This window comes from Saimiri boliviensis, chromosome 2 (assembly GCF_048565385.1).
Source record: "Saimiri boliviensis isolate mSaiBol1 chromosome 2, mSaiBol1.pri, whole genome shotgun sequence".
NCBI lineage: Eukaryota > Metazoa > Chordata > Mammalia > Primates > Cebidae > Saimiri > Saimiri boliviensis.
The window spans coordinates 205,559,077-205,586,690 of record NC_133450.1 but is presented as its reverse complement, the minus strand read 5'-3'; the positions used below and the strand labels follow the sequence as shown (position 1 = coordinate 205,586,690).

At 41.2% G+C, this 27,614-nt stretch overlaps 1 protein-coding gene across 4 annotated transcripts in view; it reads right to left on the bottom strand.

Annotated features, from left to right (window-relative positions):
• Positions 1-27,614, bottom strand: part of KIAA1958 (KIAA1958 ortholog) — a 213,834-nt gene that overhangs the window by 31,142 nt on the left and 155,078 nt on the right. For 2 of the 4 annotated variants that reach the window (XM_003925227.4, XM_003925226.4), the window contains one exon: positions 184-17,930. The exons of 1 other annotated variant lie outside the window; for it this stretch is intronic. In XM_003925227.4, coding sequence (XP_003925276.1) covers positions 17,124-17,930 — 807 coding nt within the window. In that variant the 3' untranslated portion in view covers positions 184-17,123. Of the gene's footprint in view, positions 1-183 lie in introns of those variants that run through there. One more of the 4 variants, XM_074395183.1, reaches the window with a different exon arrangement.

Below are 27,614 nucleotides of genomic sequence, written 5' to 3'. Positions count from 1 at the left end.
TTCTCTGAGGGAAGCATTGATCATTGAAAATACAGCTTCTGGGCAGCCATTGGCTGAGACACAGACCTCTATGCTGGGAGGTCCTGACGTTTATTAGAAAAATGAGTTCTTTTCTTAATTTAGCCACTCCATGAGTCAGTTCTCACAGATGTAAAGGTACTCTATCTGAATACACGTGGCTCCCTGAGAATGGCAGATGCCTTACAGGTGTTGACCCTGGTTGGTCTGTAGGTTTGTTCAACATTGCTGTCCTCTGAGGCAGCAGAATCCAAGAGGCCTAGCCTGCCTCTCAGGAGGAGTTCTCATAGATCATGTGCCAGATGAGAACTGAAGAAGCATGAGTTTTACGAGAGCAGGGTGTGTCAGGAGAGGAGCAGGTGGGAGGGAAGGGCGGGAGAGAGGAAGGGCATGGTGTAAATGCAAGATCTAGCAGTCCACATGGCCAGCATGGAGCTTTAGCAGAAAGGCTTTAGTGAGCCAGGAAGCGGGAAATGACAGAATAAGACTTGTGCGTAGTGAGGCTTTTCTAGGAAGCAGTTGGGGAGGGACTGGTGGAGGCAGGAGGCAAGGAGGCCACTCAGGTGGCTTCTGAATAATCACTGGGCAAAATGGTGTGGGCCAACCAAGTTGGTGGCAGTGAGGAGAATGAGAAGGAAGATTCAAGGGCAGCTAGAATGATTAGATAATGGAAATTGATTATGGAGGAAGGAGGAGAGGAAAGAGGGAGGTGCTAGAATGAACTGTCAGATTTCTAGCTTGGGCAACAAGGTGGGTACAGGTGCCATTTCCTTAGGAAGGAAAGACAGGGTGGCACCTGGAGTTGGGGAGCCTATTTCAACTGCAGTTCCACTGGAGAAGTCAGCCCCAAAGCCCCAAGGCTTCACAGTCTGTCCCCTGAATCTGAGATGGTATTAGTTATGTACCTCAGTTCTCCTTGAAGAACTGAGAAACTAGGCCTCGAATCTTTTTCTGCATTCTGTGGTTCAGCTGAAGAAGCCCAGTTGAGAAAGGTTTAGAAAATCAAGGTCTAGGTCAGGTGCGGTGGCTCAAGCTTGTAATCCCAGCACTTTGGGAGGCCGAGGCGGGTGGATCACAAGGTCGAGAGATCGAGACCATCCTGGTCAACATGGTGAAACCCCGTCTCTACTATAAATACAAAAAAAAATTAGCTGGGCATGGTGGCACGTGCCTGTAATCCCAGCTACTCAGGAGGCTGAGGCAGGAGAATTGCCTGAACCCAGGAGGCGGAGGTTGCAGTGAGCCGAGATCGCGCCATTGCACTCCAGCCTGGGTAACAAGAGCGAAACTCTGTCTCAAAAAAAAAAAAAAGAAAAGAAAATCAAGGTCTATAATGGAATAGAATAGAGAACTCAGAAATAAGACCACACACCTACAACCATCTGATCTTTGACAAACTTGACAAAAACAAGCCATGGGGAAAGGACTCTATTTAATAAATGGTGATGGGAGTGCTGGCTTGCCATATGCAAAACGTTGAAACTGGACCCTTTCCTTATACCACAGACAAAAATTAAGTCAAGATGGATTAAAGACTTAAATGTAAAACCCAAAACTGTAAAAACCCTAGAAGAAGATCTAGACCAGGCGTCCCCAAACTGCGGCCCCCTGAGGCCATTTATCCGGCCCCCGCCGCACTTCAGGAAGGGGCACCTCTTTCATTGGTGGTCAGTGAGAGAAGCACAGTATGTGGCGGCCCTCCAACGGTCTGAGGGACAGTGAACTGGCCCCCTGTGTAAAAAGTTTGGGGATGCCTGATCTAGACAATATCATTCAAGGCATAGGCATAGGCAAAGATTTCATGACAAAAACGCCAAAAGCAATTGCAACAAAAGCAAACATTGACCAATGCGATCTGATTAAACTAAAGAGATTCTGTACAGCAAAATAAAGTATCATCGGAATGAGCAACCTACAGAATGGGAGAAAATTTTTGCAATCTATCCGACAAAAGTCTAATATCCACAATCTACAAGGAACTTAAACAAGTTTACAAGAAAAAAATCAGCCCCATTAAAAAGTGGGCAAAGGACATGAACAGACACTTCTTAAAAGACACACATGCAGCCAATAAACATATGAAAAAAAGCTCAACATCACTGATCATTAGAGAAATGCAAATCAAAACCACAATGAGATACCATCTCAGCCAGTCAGGATGGCTATTATTAAAAAGTCAAACAACAAAGGCTAGCGAGGTTGTGGAGAAAAAGGAACACGTTTACACTGTTGGTGGGAGTGTAAATTAGTTCAACCATTGTGGAAGCCAGTGTAGTGATTCCTCAAAGACCTAGAGGCAGAAATACCATTTGGCCCAGCAATCTCCTTACTGGTTATATACCCAAAGGAATATAAATCATTCTGTTATAAAGATACATGCACTCGTATGTCCACTTCAGCACTATTCACAATAGCCAAGACATGGAATAATCCTAAAGGCCCATCCCATCAATCATGGACTGGATAAAGAAAATATGGGACCTATATACCATGGAATACTATGTAGCCATAAAAAAGAACAAGATCATGTCTTTTGCAGGGACATGGAAGGAGTTGGAAGCCATTATCCTCAGCAAACTAACACAGGAACAGAAAACCAAACATGGCATGTTCTCACGTACACGTGGGAGCTGAATGATGACAACACATGGGCACATGGTGGGGAACAGCACACTCTGGGGCCTGTCAGCAGTGGGGTGGAGGGAGGGAGAGCATCAGGAAGAACAGCTAATGGATGCTGGGCTTACTATCCAGGTGATGGGATGATCTGTGCAGCAAACGACCATGGCACACATCTACCTATGCAACAAACCTGCACATGTATCCCTCAACTTAAAAGCCGAAGGAAAAAAAAAAAAAATGGAAATCTAGGTCTACTTATGCTAAGGCCATGGAAGTGGATGAAACTGTCCCGGGAAAGTAAATGAAAGCGTCAAAGGATGAGGAGCCAGAGAGTATGCGGAAAAACCTGGAGGCAAAGTAGCTCACATGGAAACAAAGATCATTGCAGGGGACAGGGGAGCTATTTCCCAAAGTGTGGTTATTGTGCCACTGGTGATGCTAAGAAGTAACTCTTGGGGTACGTATGGGCAAACACTTTGAATAGTTATGTATTTATATGTATTGCAAGTAATACAGCATTTATATAGTAATAGAAATAGTAACCATAGCTAATAGTTACTATTTTTTTCTTTCTTTCTTTTCTTTTCTTTCTTTCTTTTTTTTTTTTTTTTTTTTAGGCAGGGTCTCACTCTGTCACCCAGGCTGGAGTGAACTGGTATGATCTCAGTTCACTGCAGCCCCAACCTCCCCAGCTCAAGTGATCCTCCCACCTCAGCCTCCTGAGTAGCTGGGACTACACACGCATGCCACCAGACTTGGCTCATTTTTAATCTTCTGTGGAGATAGGGTCTCACAATGACCAGCTTCGGCTGGTCTCAAATTCCTGCCCTCAAGTGATCCTCCTACCTCAACCTCCCAGTGTTGGGACTGGCATGAATCACCACAGCCAATCTAGTTACTGTTTTTTTCTAGACAGTTACTCTATACCAGGTGTTGCTTTAAGTGCTTTGTATGTATTAATATTCTTATTCTTTGCTTTAATATAAATTCAAGTAAAAATGAATCAACTTAAAGGAAATACCAAAAAATTATAGGACGAGTGGACTCAGTTATCGCAAACATTGTGAAGGTACTACATAAATGACTGGCACTTGAGTGACAGTGCCCTGGCTGGATAGTATATATTGGGAAGTAGGGAGAAAGCAAGAGGAATCCGGCTGGGCATGGTGACTCAAGCCTGTAATCCCAGCACTTTGGGAAGCCGAGGCAGGCGGATCACCTGAGGTCAGGAGTTGGAGACCAGCCTGGCCAACGTGGCGAAACCCTGTGTCTACTAAAAATACAAAAAATTAGCTGGGCATGGTGGCGGGTGCCTGTAATCGCAGCTATTTTGGGAGGCTGAGGCAGGAGAATGACTTGAACCCTGGAGGCAGAAGCTGCAGGGACCTGAGATGGTGCCATTGCACTCCAGCCTGGGCAACAAGAATGAAACTCCATCTCTGAAAAAAAAAAAAAAAAAAAAAAAAAAAAAGGAATCCATGGTACTGATCTATACCTAGTAGTCTACACATGTACTGAGAATACAGAACAAAAGGAAACATCTGAAGCATAGTTTTCCCTGCCTAGGGGGGAGGTCAAATCACATCCTTTTAATTCTGGGCCATTATTCAAGGACATACAACAACAAAGCACAAATACTTATTAACTAGTAACAAAAATGTGTTCGTTATCACTGGGCTTTAGATTCTTTAGTAATGTCCTAAAAGAGTCACTGTATTCTTTGAATCTGGCCAAACTCTTCAATATGATTGCCATAGTTAACTATATTAGAAACGTGCTAAACTACTTCCTTGATTGCATTTTGAACATTTCAGCAGCTGAGTACACTGTAAATACCCCAGCAGGAATTTTTATTTCTCATCCTTATTTCTTTGGGATCCCCTGAGAAATACAAGAATGTTGTTTATTGCTGAAATACATCTTGTTTAATGTCTTTCATGTTTGTCCCTGGTGTCTAATCAGAAAAGATGGTGATGGAAACTCTCCTAGGCAGAGGAAGGAATAAAACAGGGAAACCGAAAGGAAGAGAAGGAAAAGGAAATGTACTGGGGAAGGATGGGAAGATGGGGACATGGGGACACACACCTTCCAAAATAAGCCAGGACGCACTGGCATGAGACCCCTTCAGGCCCAGGGAGGCAACGTTGTGACATATCGATGAGGGTGAGGACCCCAGGGTCCCTGACGGATCTAACCCCATGCCCCACTAGTGCTCCCCAGGAGTGTTTGTCCCCGAGGCGGAGGAGAAGGCCATGTGGCATTCCAGGCCCTTGGACCTCCTGGCTCAGTTTGCCATCTTCACAGTGTGACTGGATCCCATCTCAGTCTAGATGTCATAACTACAGTTCTCTTAGGGCTGCTGGGATCAACCCCAATACTTCTACAAATCTGCTTACTGTCTGCATTAAAGGGAGAAAACAAAATGTGTTCCCAGGCTCCGTCGTGTGATAGTTACAAACGAGTCCAAGTTCAAAGCAACAGCTTCAACTCCACTGGCTCTTATCATCACTGCCACCACCCAGCGCGCTCACCTGGAAAATCTACCTGCGATCTGCTCTTGTCAGCATTATGTTCTCAGGTCTCTCCTTTCAGCTAGAAGATTCTGTGGTTTCGCGAGACCGAGGAGGAGGCTTGTGGAATCTCTAGTGCAGGAGCTTTTTGGTTTTTGTTGTTTTTTTACATTTTCCTTAATGGAAAATTTTAAACATATAGCAAAGAACAGGGAAGAGGGTAATGAACCCTCACACACTCATCACAGGTAATTTAACAAGTATCTGCTCAAGGCCAGTTTGTACTCCATCCATGCCTCCTTGTACTCTACCCCTCTGCATTATTTTGAAGGAAATGCTTAAGTAATTTAGAATTTACCTCAAAAAAAATAAACTCTCTTTAAAGACATTGAGTACAAGAGTTTTAAAAAGTGGATTTCTTAACTTTGGGAGGCCGAGGTGGGCAGATCACTTGAGGTCAAGAGTTCGAGACCAGACTGGCCAACACGGTGAAACCCCGTCTCTACTAAAAATACAAAAATTAGCTGGACATGGTGGCAGGTACCTGTAATCCCAGCTAGTTGGGAGCTAAGGCAGGAGAATCACTTGAACCCTGGAGGTGGAGGTTGCAGCGAGCTGAGATTGTGCCATTGCACTCCATTCAGCCTGGACAAGAAGAGCGAAACTGCATCTCAAAAAAAAAAAAAAAAAAAGGAAGTTTTTTTCAGAAAATTGTTTCTTAGAAATTACTTTTAACTGCTTTATATAAAGGACAGCAAATTTCTAAGTTAAATGTTTGCAAATTAAATGTAGTCTCCAAAAGCCATACATAATCATTTGAAGAGCAGAAAAACGTTAATTAGCATGTACACAATGGTCAATATTCAGTCACGGGGATATCACCCCAAATGAGACCTCAAGCCTCCCCAGTGAGGCAAATCTAAGTCAGAAAACAAGAGGGAATTCCACTGGAACATACTCCACCCAGAGGATTGGCTCAGAGGCACAGAATATGGCAGTGGAATTCTCCTAACGTCCTAACATCGCAAACTACAAAGACAAACATTACCTCCAGGAATGCGACACTAAAAAAACTCTTCAGACACCAGACACACTGCTGATTAAGTTAAAATAACTAAGGTAAGCAAATGGGCAAAGTATACATTAAATTTTTTTATTGTTCAAAAATCTGGGTTGAACAGTCAAGCTGCATATACATAAATGAACCCAAACAACAACAACGATAACAACTTTAAAAAAATAACCCAGCCCCTTACAAATTGTTAACAGACTACTGGACTATCAACTAGAGGGCTGGACTGGATGAACAAGAAAATCCCTTCCAATGCTGACACTCTAGGACAGAAAATAGGAGTGACACCTGCTTTCCCACTCATGTGCCCCCACATCCACAGGGATGTATGCACAGGTGTGGCCATCTGGGGGAAGAAAGAAAAAGTTGGAGATGGTACAATAACATTCATGTTACTGACCATTCCTACGTCATTCACAGTGATGTTTCCAGTGTTAAGCAATCATGGGTATCCTCCTGTATGTTAAAACAAAATTACAGAGCAGCGAAAACATTAGGACAGTTTTGTTGCTATTATTTGGAAAATACAGCCGCATAGAAAATATTGAAATTTTAAATAAAAGCATTGCGCTTCTTATCTAAATAGTTAAACTGAACAGACTTTTGTCAGTTACAGCTAAGCAAGAGGATCCCGGGACAGGTTATACTTGGAATCTACCTGGAAGAAATTCTCTCCATCTCTTTGGGAAGAGGTTTTGCTCTGTTGCAGAATGAAGAACTAAGGAAACGTAAAGCAATCTATTGCCTATTCTACAGCTAAATTTAAAGCTTACGTGCTGGTGTCGTTGAAAATTTAGAGTTTAAATTGGCAAAACAACTTGGGGCACAGATAAAACCGCTCTGTTACTGCCAGGAAGGAACTGAGCATCGGAGCTGACGATACTCTACACTCCTGTGTGTTTTCAAGGCCTTCCGTTGCATGGAAATGAAAACAAAACAAAACAAAACAACCCAGCTTTAGTTCTAACACTGACATTGTAGACTCCAGAAGTAATTCCGATTCTTAAAACGGTGTCATTCCCTTAATATCTGAATTTAAACAGTGTTCCATAAAACTTCAAGTACAGCTAAGGAAAGCACCTCACTATCCCAGGCCATCTTTCTGCTGTTGAAATTGAGCTTTTCTTGCATTTGTATTCTAAGACAAATTTTGTTGTTTTCCTGATTGCTTTTTGAAACACACAGTATATTCTGCGAGTTTCTGATTTTGTACCTGTTTTTAGTTCTGCATTTGAGGAGCGTGGAGAAGCACGTGGGCTTCAATCAACAAGCTCTAGTCTGGGCTATCAGACCCCAAGTGGTGGGGACGCCTTGGCTTTTCTCACTTGGAAGCAAGAGACTCTTTCAGGATAGAGTGTTTTAAATGGTTGGGGGTGAAATCGAGAGCAATTTATATTTTATTTGTAAAAGACATACCTGAATTTTCTATTTATACCATAATGACCATGCATCATTTCAGTAATAAAAATGAAGAAGCATGATGCTGTGGTATGGCAATGATTACACCGTCTTGTATTAATTTAGCCCATTCATATGAGAACTTTGGGTGCTTTTTGATATGTACCTTCTAGCCATATTAACTATTTAAAAGCATACATACCCTTCCCCTAGTGGATAGTGTCCTGGTATTTAATAGTCCAATGAAATTATGATACTAAGCAAATATTGTTTTATTTAAATCAAACTTTGTAGGCTGCTGTACAACTTATTATCTTTGTAATTACATAGCTCATATATTTCCTGGACGGTTATCATAACTAAAAATTCTATATCTTAACATATGAAATATGTATAAAATTCTGAAGTCACAACTTTTCCCCTCCTCACAATTCCCTATTGTTTCCTGGCATTTGGTGCTATAGAGTAGAAGTCTGAAGCCAGATGCTCTTTGGTTTTCTTAGAAGCAATTTGTTACTTTTTAATTTAATTTTATTTTTTTGAGACGGAGTCTCACTCTGTTGCCCAGGCTGGAGTATAGTGGCACGATCTCGACTCACTGCACCTCTGCCTTCTGGGTCCAAGTGATTCTCCTGCCTCAGCTTCTTGAGTAGCTGGGATTACAGGCTCCTGCTCCCACACTGGCTAATTTTTGCATTTTTAGTAGAGACAGGGTTTCACCATGTTGGGCAGACTGGTCTCAAACTCCTGACTTCAGGTGATCTGGCCTCTCAAACTGCAGGGATTACAAGCATGAGCCATCATGCCTGGCCAATTTGTTACTTTTTAAACTTTTTGACTGGATGCTTGCAGAATTTTTCATTCTCTATCCACAGTAATTTAACATTTTTGCCAAGAGGTAATTAAGTGCTGTTCTCTTTTGCTTTTTTTTTTTTTTTTTTGGCCTGGAATACAAATCTGTATACACAATTTTGTATTCTTTTCAGGAAATATTTAATTTTTATATTCTGATAACATTTTTCTCAATGTAGTCTTTCCATCAGAAAAGCACATTCTGGTATTGTCAGCTACTGTCCTGTCTTCCAAATCCCTTCTTTGTCTATTTTCATTTGTTTCTTTTGATAAACAGAAGGAAAATCTCAAGTCTTTCACTTTTTTTTTTTTTTTTTTTTTTGAGATGGAGTCTCACTCTTGTCACCAGGCTGGAGTGCAATGGCACGATCTCGGCTAACTGCAACCTCCGACTCCCTGGTTCAAGCAATTCTCCCACCTCAGCCTCCCGAGTGGCTGGGATTACGGGCACTTGCCACCACACCCAGCTAATTTTTGTATTTTGAGTAGAGACGGGGTTTCATCACATTGGCTAGGATGGTCTCGATCTCCTGACCTCATGATCCACCCACCTCAGCCTCCAAAAGTGCTAGGATTACAGGGGTGAGCCACCGCCTGTAGTATTGTTTTTTGTTGTTTTCAATGTGGATTTTAATCTGCTAATGTGTTTTTAGCTTCCTTGAAATCCTTCGATCTTCATTTTCATTGTATTCTATTGCCTTTTTCTCTTAACCCATTCTCATCTTAAATAGCTTAATATTGCTGCATAGAAGCAATTTTTCCGTTTTTCAATTATGGCAAAGAGAGTCCTAGTATTTTTTCTGCAGTAGATCACTTTTATTTTTAAGTGTTCTGGAAGCTGTTCACTTTTTTTTTTTTTTTTTGAGACAGAATCTCACTCTGTTGCCCATGTTGGGAGTGCAGTGGTATGACCTTGGCTCACTGCAACCTCCGCCTCCCAGATTCAAGCAATTCTCTTGCCTCAGCCTCCCAAGTAGCTGGAATTACAGCCATGTGCCAAAACACCTGGCTAATTTTTGTATATTTAGTAGAGACAGGGTTTCACCATGTTGACCAGGCTGGTCTCGAACTCCTAACCTCAGGTGATCTGCCTGCTTCGGCCTCCCAAAGTGCTTGGATTACCGGCATGAAACACCATGCCCAGCCTGTCCACTTTTTGTATGCCTCATTTTACTTTTTTCTCTATACTCATCCTTCAAATGTGGTCCTTTCTTCCCAGACCCTGTTCACGTGAATGTTGAATCCCTTTTTCAGTTACATCCCAGGTCAATGATGAACATACTTCCAAGTCCAGTTTCTAGGTCACCACTTTTCTATTGAAGCAGAATCCCTTTCCTTCCTATTGCCTGGTTTTCTGGATCTCTGAACCAACATCATACATTTAAAAAAATCATAGTGTTTGCATGTTCCGCTGCTCAAGTATTTATTGTTTCTACTTCATCTAAAGGGCTTTATTCTCAGGATGCATCATAGGTCTAATAGTCCTTCTCTGCTTTCTACTCATGTTTTAGCTCCAAGATTTATCTGGGACTGAATGAAGATGAAGTGAGGTGGGGAGAAAGAAGAGAGGATGGGTATAGAACTTTTTCTCTTCCCGGTGTAACAGGGGTTAAGAGCATTAGCTAGTATTTCTTGGGTTAGGAGCTCTGACTCTGAGTAAGGTGACAGACAGGATTGGGGAGGAGTACTGAACAGCTTTCATGGTTTGAATTTTACAGGGTCTCTGTTGCATGAAGTAAGCCAAGGATTGACCTACAACTTGGAAACTTTTGCCCCAAGCTACCTCCGCATGCCTCCTAAATTACGTCAATTCCTTCTAGATTCTAGAATTGAGATTTGGCCTTCTGGGTTTTTCTGGGAAGGTACAAGAAGTTCACTAGGGTCTTCTGTGAGGCGAATGTCATTTTGCCAGATGCAGTTCTATTAATTTTTAAAAATCTAAATCTTCCAGCTATGATATGGAGGAGAGAGGTCTGGACCAATTCTCTAGTCCTGAATCTGTTACTAATTGCTGGCTGACCTTGGATGGGCCCTTTAATATCTCTGGCCTTAAATTTCTTTATTGATAAACTGGAAGAATTTGACTAGATGATCTCAGAGTTTCCGATAACCTATTGCTTTCTAAGTCTCAAAAGAGAAAGTAAATATGTCCTGATTTTAAAAAAAAAAAAGAGAGAGAACAGAAGACAAATGAGTAGATATGTTTTTCCACTTTGAGAGGCTGAGGCAAGTGGATCACTGAGGTCAGGAGTTCAAGAACAGCCTGGCCAACATGGCAAAACCTCGTCTCCACTAAACATACAAAAATTAGCCAGATGTGGTGGTACATGCTTGTAATCTCAGCTATTTGGGAGGCTGAGGTGGGAGGATTGCTTGAACCCAGGAGGCAGAGATTGCAGTAAGCAGACATTGAACCACTGTAGTCCAGCCTGGGCAACAGAGTGAGACTCCATCTCAAAAATTTAAAAAGTATATTTTTCTATGACAGCACTGTAGCCTACAGATTATAAAAATCCTCTGACCAAAATTAAATAACAAAAGTAAAAAACATGAGCATGTAATTGTGGCATAAGTTAGGAACTCTTTTTTTTTTTTTTTTTTTTTTGAGACGGAGTTTTGCTCTTGTTACCCAGGCTGGAGTGCAATGGTGCGATCTCGGCTCACCGCAAGCTCCGCCTCCTGGGTTCAGGCAATTCTCCTGCCTCAGCCTCCCGAGTAGCTGGGATTGCAGGCACGCGCCACCATGCCCAGCTAATTTTTTGTATGTTTAGTAGAGACGGGGTTTCACCATGTTGACCAGGATGGTCTTGATCTCTCGACCTTGTGATCCACCCGCCTCAGCCTCCCAAAGTGCTGGGATTACAGGCTTGAGCCACCGTGCCCGGCCAAGTTAGGAACTCTTTTACTTTTTAAGCAGTGAGTCCAATGTCAAAACAGGTGCAGCTTGTAAACTAACTGGTTTTATTAGAATAAATTCACATGACCATCTGCCCTTTAAGGTAGATGACAGGTAATATAAATTGGATAAAGATGGAAGGTTCTCAGTAGGCAGAAAATGCTGGGGAACCGCCAGGCTTTCCAGAAACAATTAAATTCCCAAGTGGACCAATCATCTAGTAAGAGAGTACATAGAGGGTGTGACACAGCACGGATTGACAAGTGAAATATTTGCCAAACAAACAGAAACTGTGTTTAATTTTTTTAAAGTTAAAGGACTTCCATGGCCTGCAGGAGGCAGTTTTGTCTCATGGACTGAGCCCTAGATTTGGAGTTAGAAAACCTGCATTCTCCAACTTACAAACTTAACTTCTCCAACTTATCGGGGAAATTTTGGGGAGTTTAACTTCTCTGAGCCTAGATTCTCAATAAGTAAAATGGAAATCATTAGACATACCTGTAGAGCTATTGTAAAAATTACATGGGAATATATGGTAGCTGCGAGAAAGCGCTACCGCAGTGTTAGTCAGATCTGAGCCTTCTGGAAATTCTTATTTGAACAAATCAGTACATGTAACAACCAGCGTTAAATGCAAATTAATCAAATTGGTTATACTGACCATCAAGTATCTAGGAGCCTATTCTCATCTCAATGGGGAGAGAAAGAGTTATTTAATTGCTATTAATAATAATGGAACTAAAATATATCTATGTATTATCCAGTGATTTCTTGGGTCTTATTATGTATTTCCTGAAATAATTAACTTCCATATGAGCTGTATTAGCTAAAGAATAAAGTGCTTTAACTGAGCACAACAATCGGATTCTGGTCAACCACTAAACATCTAAACATGGGACAATTCTGTAGATTTTTTGGACTGTAATGAACTAGAAATATTCAAAATAATAAGAATAATAATGGGTAAACTTTGCCCAAAGGATGGGCAGCCTTCCTCCAAGAAGTCTTGGGAAATCCTGTGATGTCAGAATACACATGTCCGATGGAAGAATTTCCAGAGATGGTCATTTAGTTACCATACCCCATGGTCTCTTCTCTTAGAAAGGGAGTGCAGTAGTCGGTCACTACTAATCCCTCCCTCCTACGGTTTAATAAGGGTGATTCATTTATATGGGAAAATGCAACAAAGATTTTTACTTACGAACACTGCCCACATGATGGAATGTTTCTCTTTTCACACAGAGTATTAAAAATTCACTCCAAAAACAAAAGCATTCAAAAATACATACAAGTTTGAAACTTTTAATACATATTTCTGTTCAGAGCTGTTAACAGCTTTTAACTATGTATGGGCCTTATCTTAGACGACACTGGAGATCATGTAGAGAAAATGAGGTAACTCTTTTTTGAGGTCTTCACTGTTTGCATTCACTGATGCCTAAAGGTAAATGGTTACTAGCTCAAAAGCTTTTAGCAATCCACATCTCATAAAAGCAACAAAGAGATGGATGATTGGTAAGGATAATATTTAAGCATTCTGTTTATTTAAGTGGTAATGGTGTGGACTGTGTTAACCTAAACTGAGAAAAATGATCAATATTCTGCTGCTTCTTGAAATAATTTTAGAAGTTGTGGGATTTGAAAATTAAAGAAAAGTCTTATTCCTAAAAAAGGCATCCCAATATAGTGAGAAGCACGAAATTAGGAGATTAACTATCTTTGGGAATTAGGAATTCCTTCAGGAATTAGGAATTTTGCATCCTAGCTCTGCCACTTCCTAACTATATGACCTTGAGGAATTGCGGAAGTGTAACATGGTTCACCGTGGAGACAATCCATCCCACCAATGCCACTTTATAGCTAAGGAAAGTGATACTGGCACTTGCCCAAGGGGGAGTAGCTCCAAGTCTAGTCATCTTTTGAGTACAGCAAGACACTTCCATTTCTACTCGAGTATTACTTTGTCCAGATTCTCCTAATGACTATGTCTATGAAAACGCTGAGTGTGGCATATAGTGCTTGATGCTTTTAATAAGGTCGAATTAAAATAAAAATCAAAGTAAGCAAATTTCACAATTTTTCAAACACCATTTATCAGCCAGGGCAAACTAATGCAGCATCAAATCCAAGGAAAGCTGGAAAATGCCACATGACCAAGGAGACCCTTCTTTCACAGCTTTGGTTAGGTACGTCCATAAAATTCCTTTTTGCAATCACGTCTTAAACAATGGAAAAACCTTCTCATAAAGCCCCATAAGGCTTTTCTGTTCTTTCTTCACTTGTTTTTGCTTATATCTGAGGTATCAGAGCTTGGTTGTGTTGGAGGTAGAATTCATGGGTGAAAATGTGTTAACTTGACCAGATCATCAGGTTTGGTTTCTTCTTCAAGTTTAACAGTTTAAGGGAGACAGAATCTCCATAATGAAAGAAGTAAGTGGTATAATGCAAATTAGTTAAACAATATTAATTATTACCAAAAGTTGTAACTAAGCTAGCTAACATTTATTGCGTGCTTATGATGTGCCTGGTACTGCATTAAACCCTTTATATTCAATTGAATCAAACCCTTTAAGGTGACACCCTAGCTTCTGTGCCAGAGTAAGCTTCCAATGGGAAGTCTGCTTAGATTCTGGGGTAGCGATAGCCAGAAAGGTGCTGTGGACAATAGCTCACCCGAAGGACACTCCATGAGTCCTCTCCTAACACCTACAGTACCACCTGCCTCGACACAGAGCCCAGGGGCAACTTGTGCTTAAACTTGTGAATTCTTCATATTTCTTTCTACTTGGGAGCACAAAAAAACCCAAAGGTAAGTGGAGAAAATGCTCTTTACCTCCCCACTTCTTTCTCTAAGGAATTCTCCTTGCTATTGCATTAGGCCAAGAGCAGAAAATCATGGAGTCCCCAGAAGGTAAGGTTGAGAGCTGACTGGAAGCCAGAACAACTACCTTAGAATACAAACGAGGACTGCTGCTCTGGCCCCCTTGAGACCTCAGAGGACAGCTATGGCCAAACACATGGACAGGGGCTTTGCCATTTTATTTATTTTTATTTTTTTGAGACGGAGTCTAGCTTTGTTGCCCAGGCTGGAGTACAGTGGTGAGATCTTGGCTCACTGCAACCTCCACCTCCCAGGTTCAAGCAATTCTCCTGCCTCAGCCTTCCAAGTAGCTAGGATTACAGGTGCCTGCCACCATGCCTGTTGTATTTTTAGTAGAGACGGAGTTTCCCCATGTTGGTCAGGCTGGTTTTGAACTCCGGACTGCAAGTGATCCACCCACCTCAGCCTCCCAAAATGCTAAGATTACAGGTATGAGCCACCATGCCCAGCTGCTTCACCATTTTAGCAGGCTTACCAGGCTTAACCACATATTTTGTGTGTGTGTATGTGTGTGTGTATACTTATGTATATATGTGTATACACAGACATACACACATATACATAAGTGCATAATAAAGTACCTAGTACAATGGGTGGTACATGCTAGCATTTGGTGACTGTGTTTTCTTCCTCACTCTAGTTCCCCAAGGTGGCATGTCATAAATAGCTTTTAGGCTGCTCAGACACAGTTCTTTCATTCCATCAGATACCACTGAAGATCCGCCCTCCTGATTTTTATAATAATTCACTTCAGAACCCAGGGATTTTATGGTACATCAACTAGGTGATAGGCAACAAATTTGAGGCAGAGATGATTATTTAGCTGATGAAAAGCCACTACCAACAGAAAGATTACAACCTCTGGAGTAGTTATTGCTACTTCTGAAAAGATCCCAGTGATTCCTAATGGCAAGTTCTTCTTGAATCTAATCCAATAAAAATAGAGGTTTTATTTAATCAGGCTGCAGGCTTTGCCCAATAGTTCACATAGGTTGTATTTCAGTTTAAGTGCAGAACTGACAAAACAAAATATCCTTTGGGTGTTTAGCAAACTAAAAGAAATTGTGCCTAATGTTTTGTTTATTTCTTTTAAATCAAAACTCTAAGATTACTACAGGAAACCACACCAGAACATTATGTGATACCAAGTCATACCCTGATGATTAAATATGACCTGTTAGTTACAGACGGAGAAATGCCAAAATCAATCTCTATTCAGTAAAGGTCAACTAGTAAACAAACTTATAGATGCACAGTGACTAACGAGGGAATAACATTAAATCTTAAGGCATCATTGGTTGAGTCTTCTCTGGTAAAGGAAGTATTACCTATTTCAATGACTAGTATATGATTTTTTAAGAAACCAATTAATTAAAATAAATACTAAAATAATGTTTTTTAAAAGAAAGGGGACTGATGTGAAGACTTCTACAAAATGAATTTGTATTAGAATTTTAATTTGGGATTAGAAAACATATATAGGAGCATAATGGAATAAAGGTACAAGAGATTTTTCTCAAATACAAAGTCAGGGTCCCTAGAAATTATTGTTGTTATTAATTAGCGCTCTGAGCTCCTTTTTCACGTGTTGCACTCAGGGGTAGTTATTGGAAAATTCTGCTGATTTTTAAAGAATGTGGTCAGGTTGCATTTTGCCTAAGTGAAATGGTTTCAAACTGCATTATCTACCATGATGTGCTAATTTTGTAGCTACATCATTAATGCCAGGTTTGCTTACCTGGTGGCATGTCCCAAGCATTGGTGCCAACCTAAAATGATGACATCTATTGTGGCTGAAAAGTCATACACTGACAAAAATATTCCAAAGCTTAAGAAATTTGGGGGATCTGTGTTTTTTGCAGCTTGCTTGGTTAGATTTCCTTGGCTAAGACTAAAAATTACCTTTAGTTGTTTTATAGATCCAGTGCTATATGCTGACGGAATGAAGGGATGACATGAAGAACAGACAAACCTCAAAAAATGTTCAAATCAAAAGAGCTCTCACATGGTGCAGAGAAATAAAACACAGGCACTTCTGCTTCAGGAGGTTTTCACATTTTGATCACAGATTGGCTTTTCCAAGCCCTTTTCTTTCACTACTAGAAATTCCCTCACGGTACAAACTGTCTAGTTCGCTAGAAGCCTTGTTCTCACAGACACCCCTCGGGTGTGTGAATCTTTTATCATAAAGTTCTCTCCATTGACAGCCGAGATGGGGTTCCTCCCGCCGCTGGGAGCTGTGGATTGGCCCCTGTGTCCCTGTCAGCTGATCAACTGTCGCTTGAGGATCTTCCGCGACAGGAGGCTGCCTGCGCTCCAGAACCACGTTATCCACCAACAAAAACAAAGCAGCGTCAGGCGCAATCTGTCTTCTAGGAACGTGTCTGCCTCTCTCTGTTTCCTAATTGTGAGTGTAATTCAACGAAGTGTACAGTCTTCCTAACATCTAAAGCTACTGGGCTACTGGGATTTTTTTTTTTTTTTTTTTTAAATAACTACTTAACAGTTTCCTTTTTTTTTTTTTTTTTTTGCTTTTTTTTTTTTGAGAAAACCTGTGCTAGAAAGGCACTAGAGAAAATGAATTTCCTCACTCCTGTATGTAGCAATTATACACTGTGTTAGATTCTAAAAGCTAACAAAGTTGATGCACATTTGGATAAAACATCTGCATGATTTAGACTCATCTACTTTCATTTGAAAAAGCAAACTCCAAGTCAAAGGGAGAGCAGGCGACAGCCAAGGGAGAGCCGCCGGACCGGGAGTCACACCGGGTCAGCCTCTGCCTCTGCGGAGCTCCGGCTGCTCCACACCCGGTCACGTGAGGGAGCGCCCACTGAGCAGGTGACAGGGTAGTGGCCAGGCCCCAGGGAGGGCTCACTGGCAGCAGCTGTGGGAGCCAAGCCTCCGGGAGACCTGAGTGAATGAGACGAAGGTGAAGTTCTCACAGTTTTCCAGCTTGACCTTCTTGGCTAAGTTAGGGACAATTCCCCGAAGAGAGCGCAGCCCCATCCTTTGCTCCTCATACCACACGCTGCCCATGTCTGTGGCCTCCTTCCTGGCAGTCAGGTAGAAGGGGGACTTGGCCTCCATTTGGGTGGGTGGCCGGTGGATGTACATGTACTTGTAGAGGAGGCAGTAAGGGCACTGTTTGTGCCCCCGGGAATGCTCATGGTAGATTTTCCCGTGATACACTCTGGTGGAGCCACTCCGGCTCTCCCGCTTGACGCTGTCGGTCCGAGCAAAGTAGGGCTGGTTTTGGGGGTCTTTGAGCAGCTCGATGTCACCGTACATCAGATCTGCATGCTCCTGCAGCGTCCGCATGTTCAGGTACTGGCTGTTGTACTTGACCACTGTGGACAGGAGAGTAATGGGGTTGTCATCCCCCAGACACCCTGCCTGCCACATCTCCTCCTCGTCAGAAAGTGAGAAGTAGACAATGTTGCGAGAACGGGCGCCCGACATGCCTGCCTTACTCAGCACCCACAGCTTCTCCTTGAGTTTCTTGGTGGAGGAGCTGAAAGTGCTGCTGGTGATGGAAAAGCCCACACCTGCGTTCTTCAGGATGCGGTCCAGGCCTCGGCGAATGGCATGGAGCGAGGTGGCCAGGAAGTCTGAGCCGTCGCTCTTCTTAACGGTGACATAAAAGTTCTCGAGCAGTTCGTTCAACTTCACTGCAGGGATCTCGAATGAGACAAACACGGAGGTTACACACTTGACACTCACACAGCCAGACCCCTCCTTCCTTCTAATCCTCACCAGGGGCTGTGTTGTGGACAACACGTTTTGTGACCCCTTAGCACGACATAGTGGAAAGAACAGTGAATTTCAAGCTGGAAGATGTAGGTTCCATACTTGGCTCCACCTAATCTTTTAAAACCTCAGTATTCCAATCTGCAAACTAGAACATCATCATCAATACCTTCTCCAAGGTTGTAGTGCTTAAAGCAGAGGACCACGAAAGGGTCTGTAAATGCTAATGAACACCCACCCCAATACACATATATACAATGTGTCTCCAAGTACATACATGTGTGTGTGTGTGTTTGTGTGTGTGTATGCACTTATTATTATTCACTGTTTGTAACTTGGACTATTCCTCTTGGAAGGCCCTTGGTTTTGTTTGCAAATCAGTTGCTTCCTTCTCCTTTAATAAAATTCAGCCAAACTCTCTGAAGGATTCCTGAATTAAACTCTGAATAACTTCATCATTAATTTCCTTGATACCTGCACAGACTCCATTTGGTTACTAGACATAGTGCTGTAGGGAAAGACGTCTGATATATCCATTTTGCATGGCAAGTTAATGCTCCTTGATTTTTCACTTGAATTTATCTGAATAGGTCCTGAAATATCTGACTTAATGAGCCATAGGTTTTCAATATCAGTTGTTTGTTTAAAAGATACGAAAAAGCTGGGCATGGTGGCTCATGCCTGTAATCCCAACACTTAGAGAAGCCAAGGTGGGCGGATCACCTGAGGTCAGGCATTCAAGACCAGCCTGGATGACATAGTGAAACCCTGTCTCTACTAAAAATACAGAATTAGCTGGGCATGGTTGTGCATGCCAGTAGGCCCAGCTACTTGGGAGGCTGAGGCAGGAGAATTGCTTAAGCTGGGGAGGCGGAGGTCACAGTGAGCTGAGATTGCACCACTGTGCTCCAGCCTGGGTGACAAGACCAAAACTCCATTTCAAAAAAAAAAAGATACGAAAAAGTTAATGACTATCCTGACAGAACAAGCTCCTCATTTAGAGATGGTAAGGAAGCTTGGCTACTAAGAAAGCTTTATTTTCAAGATGGAACTACGAAGGCAAACCAGACCTTGTTCATGGTCTATTCAAGCCGAATACATATTCTAGGACAATTAGAAAGTGCCAATAAAATTTTTTTATTGAGTAGAAACTGGACAGGTAACATTCATTCTTCTAATAGCCCTTAATTAAGGAGGAAATAAAAGCTGAATTATAGATTAAAAATTAACTAAACTGAAAACATTATACATCAAAATGTATGAGATGCTGCTAAATATACATAATAAATATACATCATAGTCTTGAATGACATTGTTAGAAAACTTTATTGAGAATAAGCAAACTGATTATTCAACTCAAAAAGTTAAAAATCGTAAACTAAACTCAAAAATTGGAGAGTGGGGTTGGGCACGGTGGCTCATGCCTATAATTCCAGCACTTTGGGAGGCCAACGTGGGTGCATCACTTGAGGTCAGGAGTTCGAGACCAGCCTAGTCAACATGGCGAAACCCCATTTCTACTAAAAAAAATACAAAAATTAGCCAGGCATGGTGGTGCACACCTCTAGTCCAGTCCCAGCTACTCGGGAGGCTGAGGCAGAAGAATTGCTTGAACCCGCAAGGCAGAGGTTGGAGTGAGCCGAGATCATGCCACTGCACTCCAGCCTGGGCAACAGAGCAAGATTCCATCTCAAAAAAAAAAAAAAAGTAGAGTAAATCAATAAAAATAAGTAAATTAATGGACTAGAAAAGAAATACACTGGGATAGATAAAAATGTAATCTTTGAAAAGACCTACAAAGCCAACAAACTTCTAGCAGGTCTGGCTTTATAAAGAGAGTGAGAAAGGAGGAAAGGAAATGTTTACACTTAAACCATATTAGGAGTAAGAAAGACTATACCTACAGAAAATGAAGAGAGTAAAGAATATGAAAGGACATCACATATTTATGCATATTAATCTGAGAACTTAAGATAGCCTGAACAATTGCCTAGCAAAATATAATTACTGGGTTCAATAAAAGATAAAACATCTGAATAGCCCCAAAGAGTGTGAAATGATTGTCAAACATGTATGCTGTTCCTAAAATGATGGCTTTATGGAATCAGTTCAGCTTTTCTTTTTCATTTAAACAGTTTCCAGAGCATAGGAAAAAGAAAGGTTCTTCATTTTCTTCTAACTCAAATCTGACCAATATTACATTAAAACCCAAAGTATAACTTCCCCAAGTAAAATACAAGCAATTTTCATTTCACATGTTATTGAGTTAAACAGAATGTGTGTACATCAGCACCACGCAAAACAAGGGCATGGCTCTGATATGCACAGGTTCCAGTTCACATGGTATCTCTCAAAACAAAGATTGCCTGTGTAACCAAGTATCCCAGTCTTGAAATGCATTTTTTTTTTTTTTTTTTTTTGAGACAGAGTCTCATTCAGTTGCCCAGGCTGGAGTGCAGTGGTACGCTCTCAGTTCACTGCAGCCTCACTTCCTGGGTTCAAGTGATTCTCCTGCCTCAGCCTTCTGAGTAGCTGGGACTATAGGCATGTGCCACCATACCCAGCTAGTTTTTATATTTTTTAGTAGAGAGAGGGTTTCACCATGTTGGCCAGGCTGGTCTCAAATTCCTGACTTCAAGCGATCTGCCCGCCTTGGCCTCCCAAAGTGCTGGGATTATAAGCATGAGTCACCGAGCCTGGCTAAAATGCATTGTAAAGTTTTGTTTTCCTTTCCTTCTGAGCCTCAGAATGTAGCCTTGAAAGGTACCTCAAGACCCTTTGTTACGCTACTGTCCTACCAGATACTCCCTTACACCATACACATTTATCTAACTGTGTACTTATTCAACTTATACCAGGCACACTTATCTATGTACTTATTTAGAAGTTCCAGGGCTAATCTGGAGACAAACCAGGCCTGGAAACCCAGTTGCAAAAATTCCAGAGATTACCTCAAGGCCATTCATCAACAACCCGGCTACTGCTGAGATGAGGCCACCATGCTCCAGGTGGACCACAACTCAAGATATCCACTGGAGGCCGGGCGCGGTGGCTCAAGCCTGTAATCCCAGCACTTTGGGAGGCCGAGGTGGGTGGATCACGAGGTCAAGAGATCGAGACCATCCTGGTCAACATGGTGAAACCCCGTCTCTACTAAAAACACAAAAAATTAGCTGGGCATGGTGGCGGGTGCCTGTAATCCCAGCTACTCAGGAGGCTGAGGCCGGAGAATTGCCTGGACCCAGGAGGCGGAGGTTGCAGTGAGCCGAGATCGTGCCACTGCACTCCAGCCTGGGTAACAAGAACAAAACTCCGTCTCAAAAAAAAAAAAAAAAAAAAAGATATCCACTGGAACGAGACACAGAGACCTTGTGCCCAGCTGCACTCTGCCTGCCTCCCATTCCGAGTTCTTTTAAAGCCCCTCTCTCCAGCCAAAGTTTAAAACCTTCTTCAAGGCACTGTCGTTTCCCCACTGCTAATGCTGGAATAAAGTCACTTTCCTTTAACTGCATCTCATTTTTGTTACTGGCTTTGCAAGTGGTGAGCAGCTGCACCTGGGTTTGGTTACACCTGTGTTATCAAGTTAAATTTAGGACTGCAGTACACCAATACTGCATCAAAACAAGGGGGGATTATTGTAGAATGTAAAAATGATTCACTCTCTTTCTGTTTAATAGAGAGTGTCATGAGTTTTCATTGGATGAACGGATTAATGATAATACATTCAAGGCATTATGGGAAGACAGAGAAAGGCATCACACCTATTCTGTGAGCATCATGGGAAGTGTCTGACTCCTGAAGTGAACACAAAACGATTCCATCTTAATGAATATTTTAATAGAATTGACATTCACACATTAAGGCAAAAAGTAATATGAACTTACAAATACTTGAAAAATATTATTTAAACTGTGATATCCATTACAAATTTTTAAAAATTCGAATTCAAATTTAGATAGAAAGAAAAAGATCCTCTGACTATGATAAAGAGTAATTTACAGTCAAGAACTAGAAAAACTATACCCACAATGAAACATTCAAATCTTTCTTATAAAGTCAGGAACAGGAAGAGCTTACTGAATATCACTGTTATTGTATAATACTGTTCTGGAGGTTCTAACTAACCAGGTAAGACAAGAAAAAGAAGTCGTATATACACATATATATGTATGTATGTATTTGGGAAAGGAAAAAGACAAAGTATAATTGCTTTCTGATAATCTGGTTGTTGGTCCAGGAAACCCCAAGAGATTCAGCTCAAAAGTTATCAGAGTAGGTTAGTTGTATGCAAACTATAAGAAAAACAGCTTTCTGGCCCGGGCGCAGTGGCTCAGAAAGTAATCCCAGCACCTTGGGAGGCCGAGGCAGGTGGATCATCTGAAGTAGGGAGTTGGAGACCAGCCTGACCAGTGTGGAGAAACCCTGTCTCTACTAAAAAACATAAACTTAACTGGGCATGGTGGTGCATGCCTGTAATCCCAGCTACTCAGGAGGCTGAGGCAGAAGAATCGCTTGAACCCAGGAGGTGGAGGTTGCGGTGAGCCGAGACCGCACCATTGCACTCCAGCCTGGGTAACATGAGTGAAATTCCATCCCAACAAAACAACAGCTTTCTTAGATACCAGCGACAATCAGTTGAAATAACTTCCCAATAACCATTGCACTAAAACTCCGCTAACTCTGGATTTTTAGGTTGTCACTTGCAACTCCCTACTTGTAGGTGGTGAGCTCCCGTTACAGTAGTTGAGACTCCTTTGGTTGCAAGAGACAGACCAAACTTGAAGCTGAGGAAGAGAGGGCTTTCAGAAGGAGTGGACTCTAAGGCCATCAGCACTCTCATTATCTCTCATCTCTGCTTCTTTGTGCAGTGGCTTTTTTTTCATGTAGCTGCAAGCACAGCCACCTACCACTCCCCAAAATTTACATCTTAAAGCTTCAGGTTTAGCAAGAGACCAACTCTCATTTTCAGGAGAAAAACACCCCAAAGAAGGATTCTGATTGGCCCTAATCCAAACAACTTGCCAAAAGGTAGTCCACTCTATCCATTCTCCTAATGTGACGGCTTCTGCAATAACCACGCAGAATTACAGAAGAGGAAGGATCATAGAAGAAAGAGGAAGGGTTCCTGAAGAAGGGGTGCTGAATAGAAAATCTTATTTTTTATGTTAGTGCTTTAAACAAAAACCAAAAAACAAATCTTTGCTAGTTTCCTGCACCCTTGGGATAAATTCCAAACTGTTTACTTTGTATTCAAGTCTTCACAATCTGCTCCCACAGTATGTGAAGACAGTTACAATTCCCCTCCCTGTACACACGCCCTTTGGCAACATGATACTGCTGCTTCTCCTATCAAGTAAAATCCATTTTTCCACCCCTTGAATCTGGGCTAGCCACGTGACTTATTTTAACCAGCAGAATATGGCGGAAGTGACAATAAGTGAATTCCAAGCCTTCAAGGAATGTGTGAATTCCCAGGCTTCAAGGGGTTCTGCTTTTGCTGATTTTGTCTTTTTTTTTTTTTTTTTTTTTTTCAAGACCATCTCACTCTGTCACCCAGACTGGAGGGCAGTGGCATGATCATGGACCGCTGTAGCATCCACCTCCCGGGTTCAAGGGATTCTCCTGCATCACCCTCCTGACTAGCTGGGACTACAGGCACACACCACCACGTCCAGCTAATTTTTGTATTTTTAGTAGAGATGGGGGTTTCACCAAGTTGGTCAGGCTGGTCTTAAACTCCTGACCTCAAAGATCTGCCTGCCTCTGTCTCCCAAAGTGCTGGGATTACAGGTGTGACTGTGCCCCGCCTGCTTCTGTCTTATAGGTTCTTACTGGCTTAGTGCACGGTGTTGCCATGTCAGGAGGCCCAGTTAGACTGTGGGGATATGGGGACAAGTTGTTTCTCATCTAACATGCAAGTGACTGCACCCATATGAGTACCCTAGGTGAGACCAGCAGGGGAGGTACTAGGCTGAGCTCAGTCCAAAATGCTCACTCATCAAATCATGAACAAATAAAATGGTTGTTGCTTTAGATCCCTATATTTTTGGGTGGTTTTGTTACAGAGCAGTAGGTAACTGGTACACTATTTCTGTAACCTCATCTTCTGTTCTCTTTGTACTCTATTTTCCAGCTTCACTGAAGTTTTTGCCATAACTAAAAACCATAGGGCCTTTTCACGCCACTTCCTCTGCTGAGAATGCTTTTTTCTACTAACCTTCTCTATTTGGAAAATCTCTATTCATTTTTCCAAAATTAGCTCAAATTCTACTTTCTGTATAACCTAAGCAAAGTTACTCTGTCATATGGGATCCTATGGCACTTAATTTAAATTTCTATTACGGTCCTTGCCATGTGGTACATTCTCTTATCTAGTTTATGTCTATCTCTTGAAGTGAACTGAAATCTCCCTGAAGACAAGAACTACATTTCATTTATGACTGGATCTTTAATACATACCAGAAGTCCCAAAATATATGACTGGCACTATGTAACCATGGGTTAGGCCAGGCACGGTGGCTCATGCCTGTAATCCTAGCACTTTGGGAGACTAAAGTGGGCAGATTGCTTGAGCTGTGTTTGAGACCAGTCTGGGCAACATGGTGAAACCTCGTCTCTACAAAAAATGTAAAAATTAGCCAGGCATGCTGGTGCAGACCTGTAGTCCCAGCTACTCAGAAGGCTGAGAAAGGTGAATCACTTTAACCTGGGAGGTAGAGGTTGCAGTGAGCAAGATCACATCACTGCGCTCCCGCCTGGGTGACAGAGTGAGACCCTGTCTCAAAAAACAAAAACAAAAAATCAATGGGTTAAACCAAAGAATTAACCTAGTGTCAGGAGAACCAAGATGACTTAGGATACAGAACATTCTTCTTAATTTCCACAGAACACCACAAGTTTCAAAGTAAAATCACAGCAAAAGCAATTCCTAGAGAAATGTCAAGTCACAACACTTACACTGTTTGCACACAAGAAACAGTTCATTCTGGCCCATATTGTTTGCCTCCTTAGTTTTCTCTGACTCAGTTTTGGTTGGTGATTATTTCCCCAGGTTACTAAGGTCTTCAGGTGATTATAAAGACATTGTAAGAAACCATTTTCCTTTAGTAACCACTCTGAATTGATTCACCATGTCAAGATTCACTACGGATGATAAAATTGGCTTCCTTGATGAAAAAATTACCAAAGAGAAGTTAGAGACTGGTCATGGGGCTAATGATACCAAGTGGGAGAGAATAAAATTTAAAAACTTGGCTAGGTGTGGTGGCTCATGCCTGTAATCCCAGCACTTTGGGAGGCCAAGACAGGCAGATTGCTTGAGCCCAGGAGTTTGAAACCAGCCTGGGCAACAATAGTGAGACCCTGCCTCTAGAAAAAAATTTAAACATTAGCCAGGCATGGTGGTACACGCTTGTAGTTCCAGCTACTCAGGAGGCTGAGGTGGGAGAATTACTTGAGTATATTTTTTATTTCTTCAAGTTCTTTTTGTTTCACATTTATTGATTTTAGACCTTCTCTGATAAGCATTTAAAGCCAATTTTTTTCCCCTAGACATTAGTTTAGCTACAACTTACAAATTCTAATAAACGGTAATTTAATTTTCATTCAGTTCAAGACATTTTATAACTTCCTTTGTGATTTCTTCTTGGTCCTTTGGTTATTAGTAATATGCTAACTTCCAAGTATTGGGCACATTCTAGTTAGCTATATGTAATTAATTTATAATTTAATTAGGTCAGGCACGGGGGCTCACACCTATAATCCCAGTACCTTGGCAGTCCGAGGTGGAAGAATCACCTGAGGTTAGGAGTCCGAGACCAGCCTGGCCAACATGGTGAAACCCAGTCTCTACTAAAAATACAAAAAATTAGCTGGGCATGGTGGCAGGCCTCTGTAATCCCAGCTCCTCGGAAGGCTGAGGCATGAACCCGGGAGGCAGAGGTTGCAGTGAGCCAAGATTGCGCCACTGCACTCCAGCCCAGGGAACAGAGCGAGACTCAGTCTCCAAAAACAAACAAACAAAATTATAATTTAATTTTATTGTGGACAGAGAACATACTCTATATGACTTCAACCCTCTTAATGAAATTAATTGAGGCTTGTTTCATGACCCACCATTTTGGTCTAGTTTGGTGACTATTCCATGGCATTTGGAAAGAATTTGTATTCTGTACTTGGTTGGAGTGCTACATACACGTCATTTAGGTTAAGTCAGTTTGATAGTGTTATCCCACTTATCCCTTATACCTACTGATTTTCAGTCTACTTGTTCTATAAATTACCAAGGGAGAAGTACTGAAATCTCCAACTGTGGATTTGCAATTTTTCCTTTTAAGTTTTATCATCTTTTGCTTCATGTGCCTCTATGCTCTAAGTGTACACACATGATCTTCATGTCTTCTTGATGAATTGTTTTTATCATTACAAAACTTCTTTCTTCCTGTTAAAATTCCTTCTGTGGAATTCTACCTTGTTTGATATTAATAGCTACTTCAGGTTTCTTATGATTACTGCTTGTATAGTATATCTTTCTCTCATCACTTTACTTTTAACCTTTGTGAGTGTTTATATTTAAATTCAGATGTGAATAGCACATAGTTGGTCCTTGCTTTTTTAAAAAAATCCAGTCTGACAATATTTCTCTTTTCATTGGTAGACATAATTATCAAGACAGCTGGGTTTACATCTACCATATCTTGTCATTTGTTTTTTATTTGTTCCATTGGTTCTTTGTTCCTTTTTTCCTCTTATTTCTGATTGATTTTTTTAAACAATTCCACTTCTATTTCCACATTAGGATTATTCACTCTATCTCTTTGTTTTATATTTTTAGTCTTGTTCTAAGATTTGCATTATACATGTATCAGTCTACCTTCAAATACGATGCCACTCTGCATATACTGCTGGAACTTTACAACACTACACTTTTCGTTTTTCCACTTATCCTTTTTGCTATTGATACAATGCATTTTTTCCCTCCATATGTAACATATAAACCACGAAATACATTGTTAGGAGAAAAATAAATTTTATATGCCAGTCAAGCACTTTCTACTCCTTTGTAAGATCCCTGTTTCTATATGGTATAATTTTGCTTCTGTCTGAAGAGCTTCTTTTAATGTATATTGTTGTGTAGGTCTTTTGGTGATGAATTATCTCAGCTTTGGTACTTATGTAAAGGTTTTTATTTCACCTTTATTTTTATTTTCTCTGAATATAAAATTCTATGTTGACAGTTTTTTCCTTTAGCTCTTTAAAGATATTCTTCTATTGTCTTCTGGTTTATACAGTTTCTAATGAGGTTTTTTTTCTTTTCTCTGTATCAATTTAATATTTTTATTATTCCATTTTATCTTGTTATAGTTTTCATTTAAAAAGTCAGTGATCTTTGAAAGAAAATTTAAAAAATTTAGAAACTTACATATTTACCCATGTAGCTATCATTTCCAGTAATTTCATCCCTTTGTTTCAATCCATATTTCCACATAGTATCATTTTCCTTCTGGCTGAAGGACTTCCTTTAACATTTTTCTAAGTGTAGATCTGCTGATGATAAATTCCTTCATTTTTGCCCAGAAAGTCTTATTTGATCTTCATTTTTTAAAGCTGTTTTCG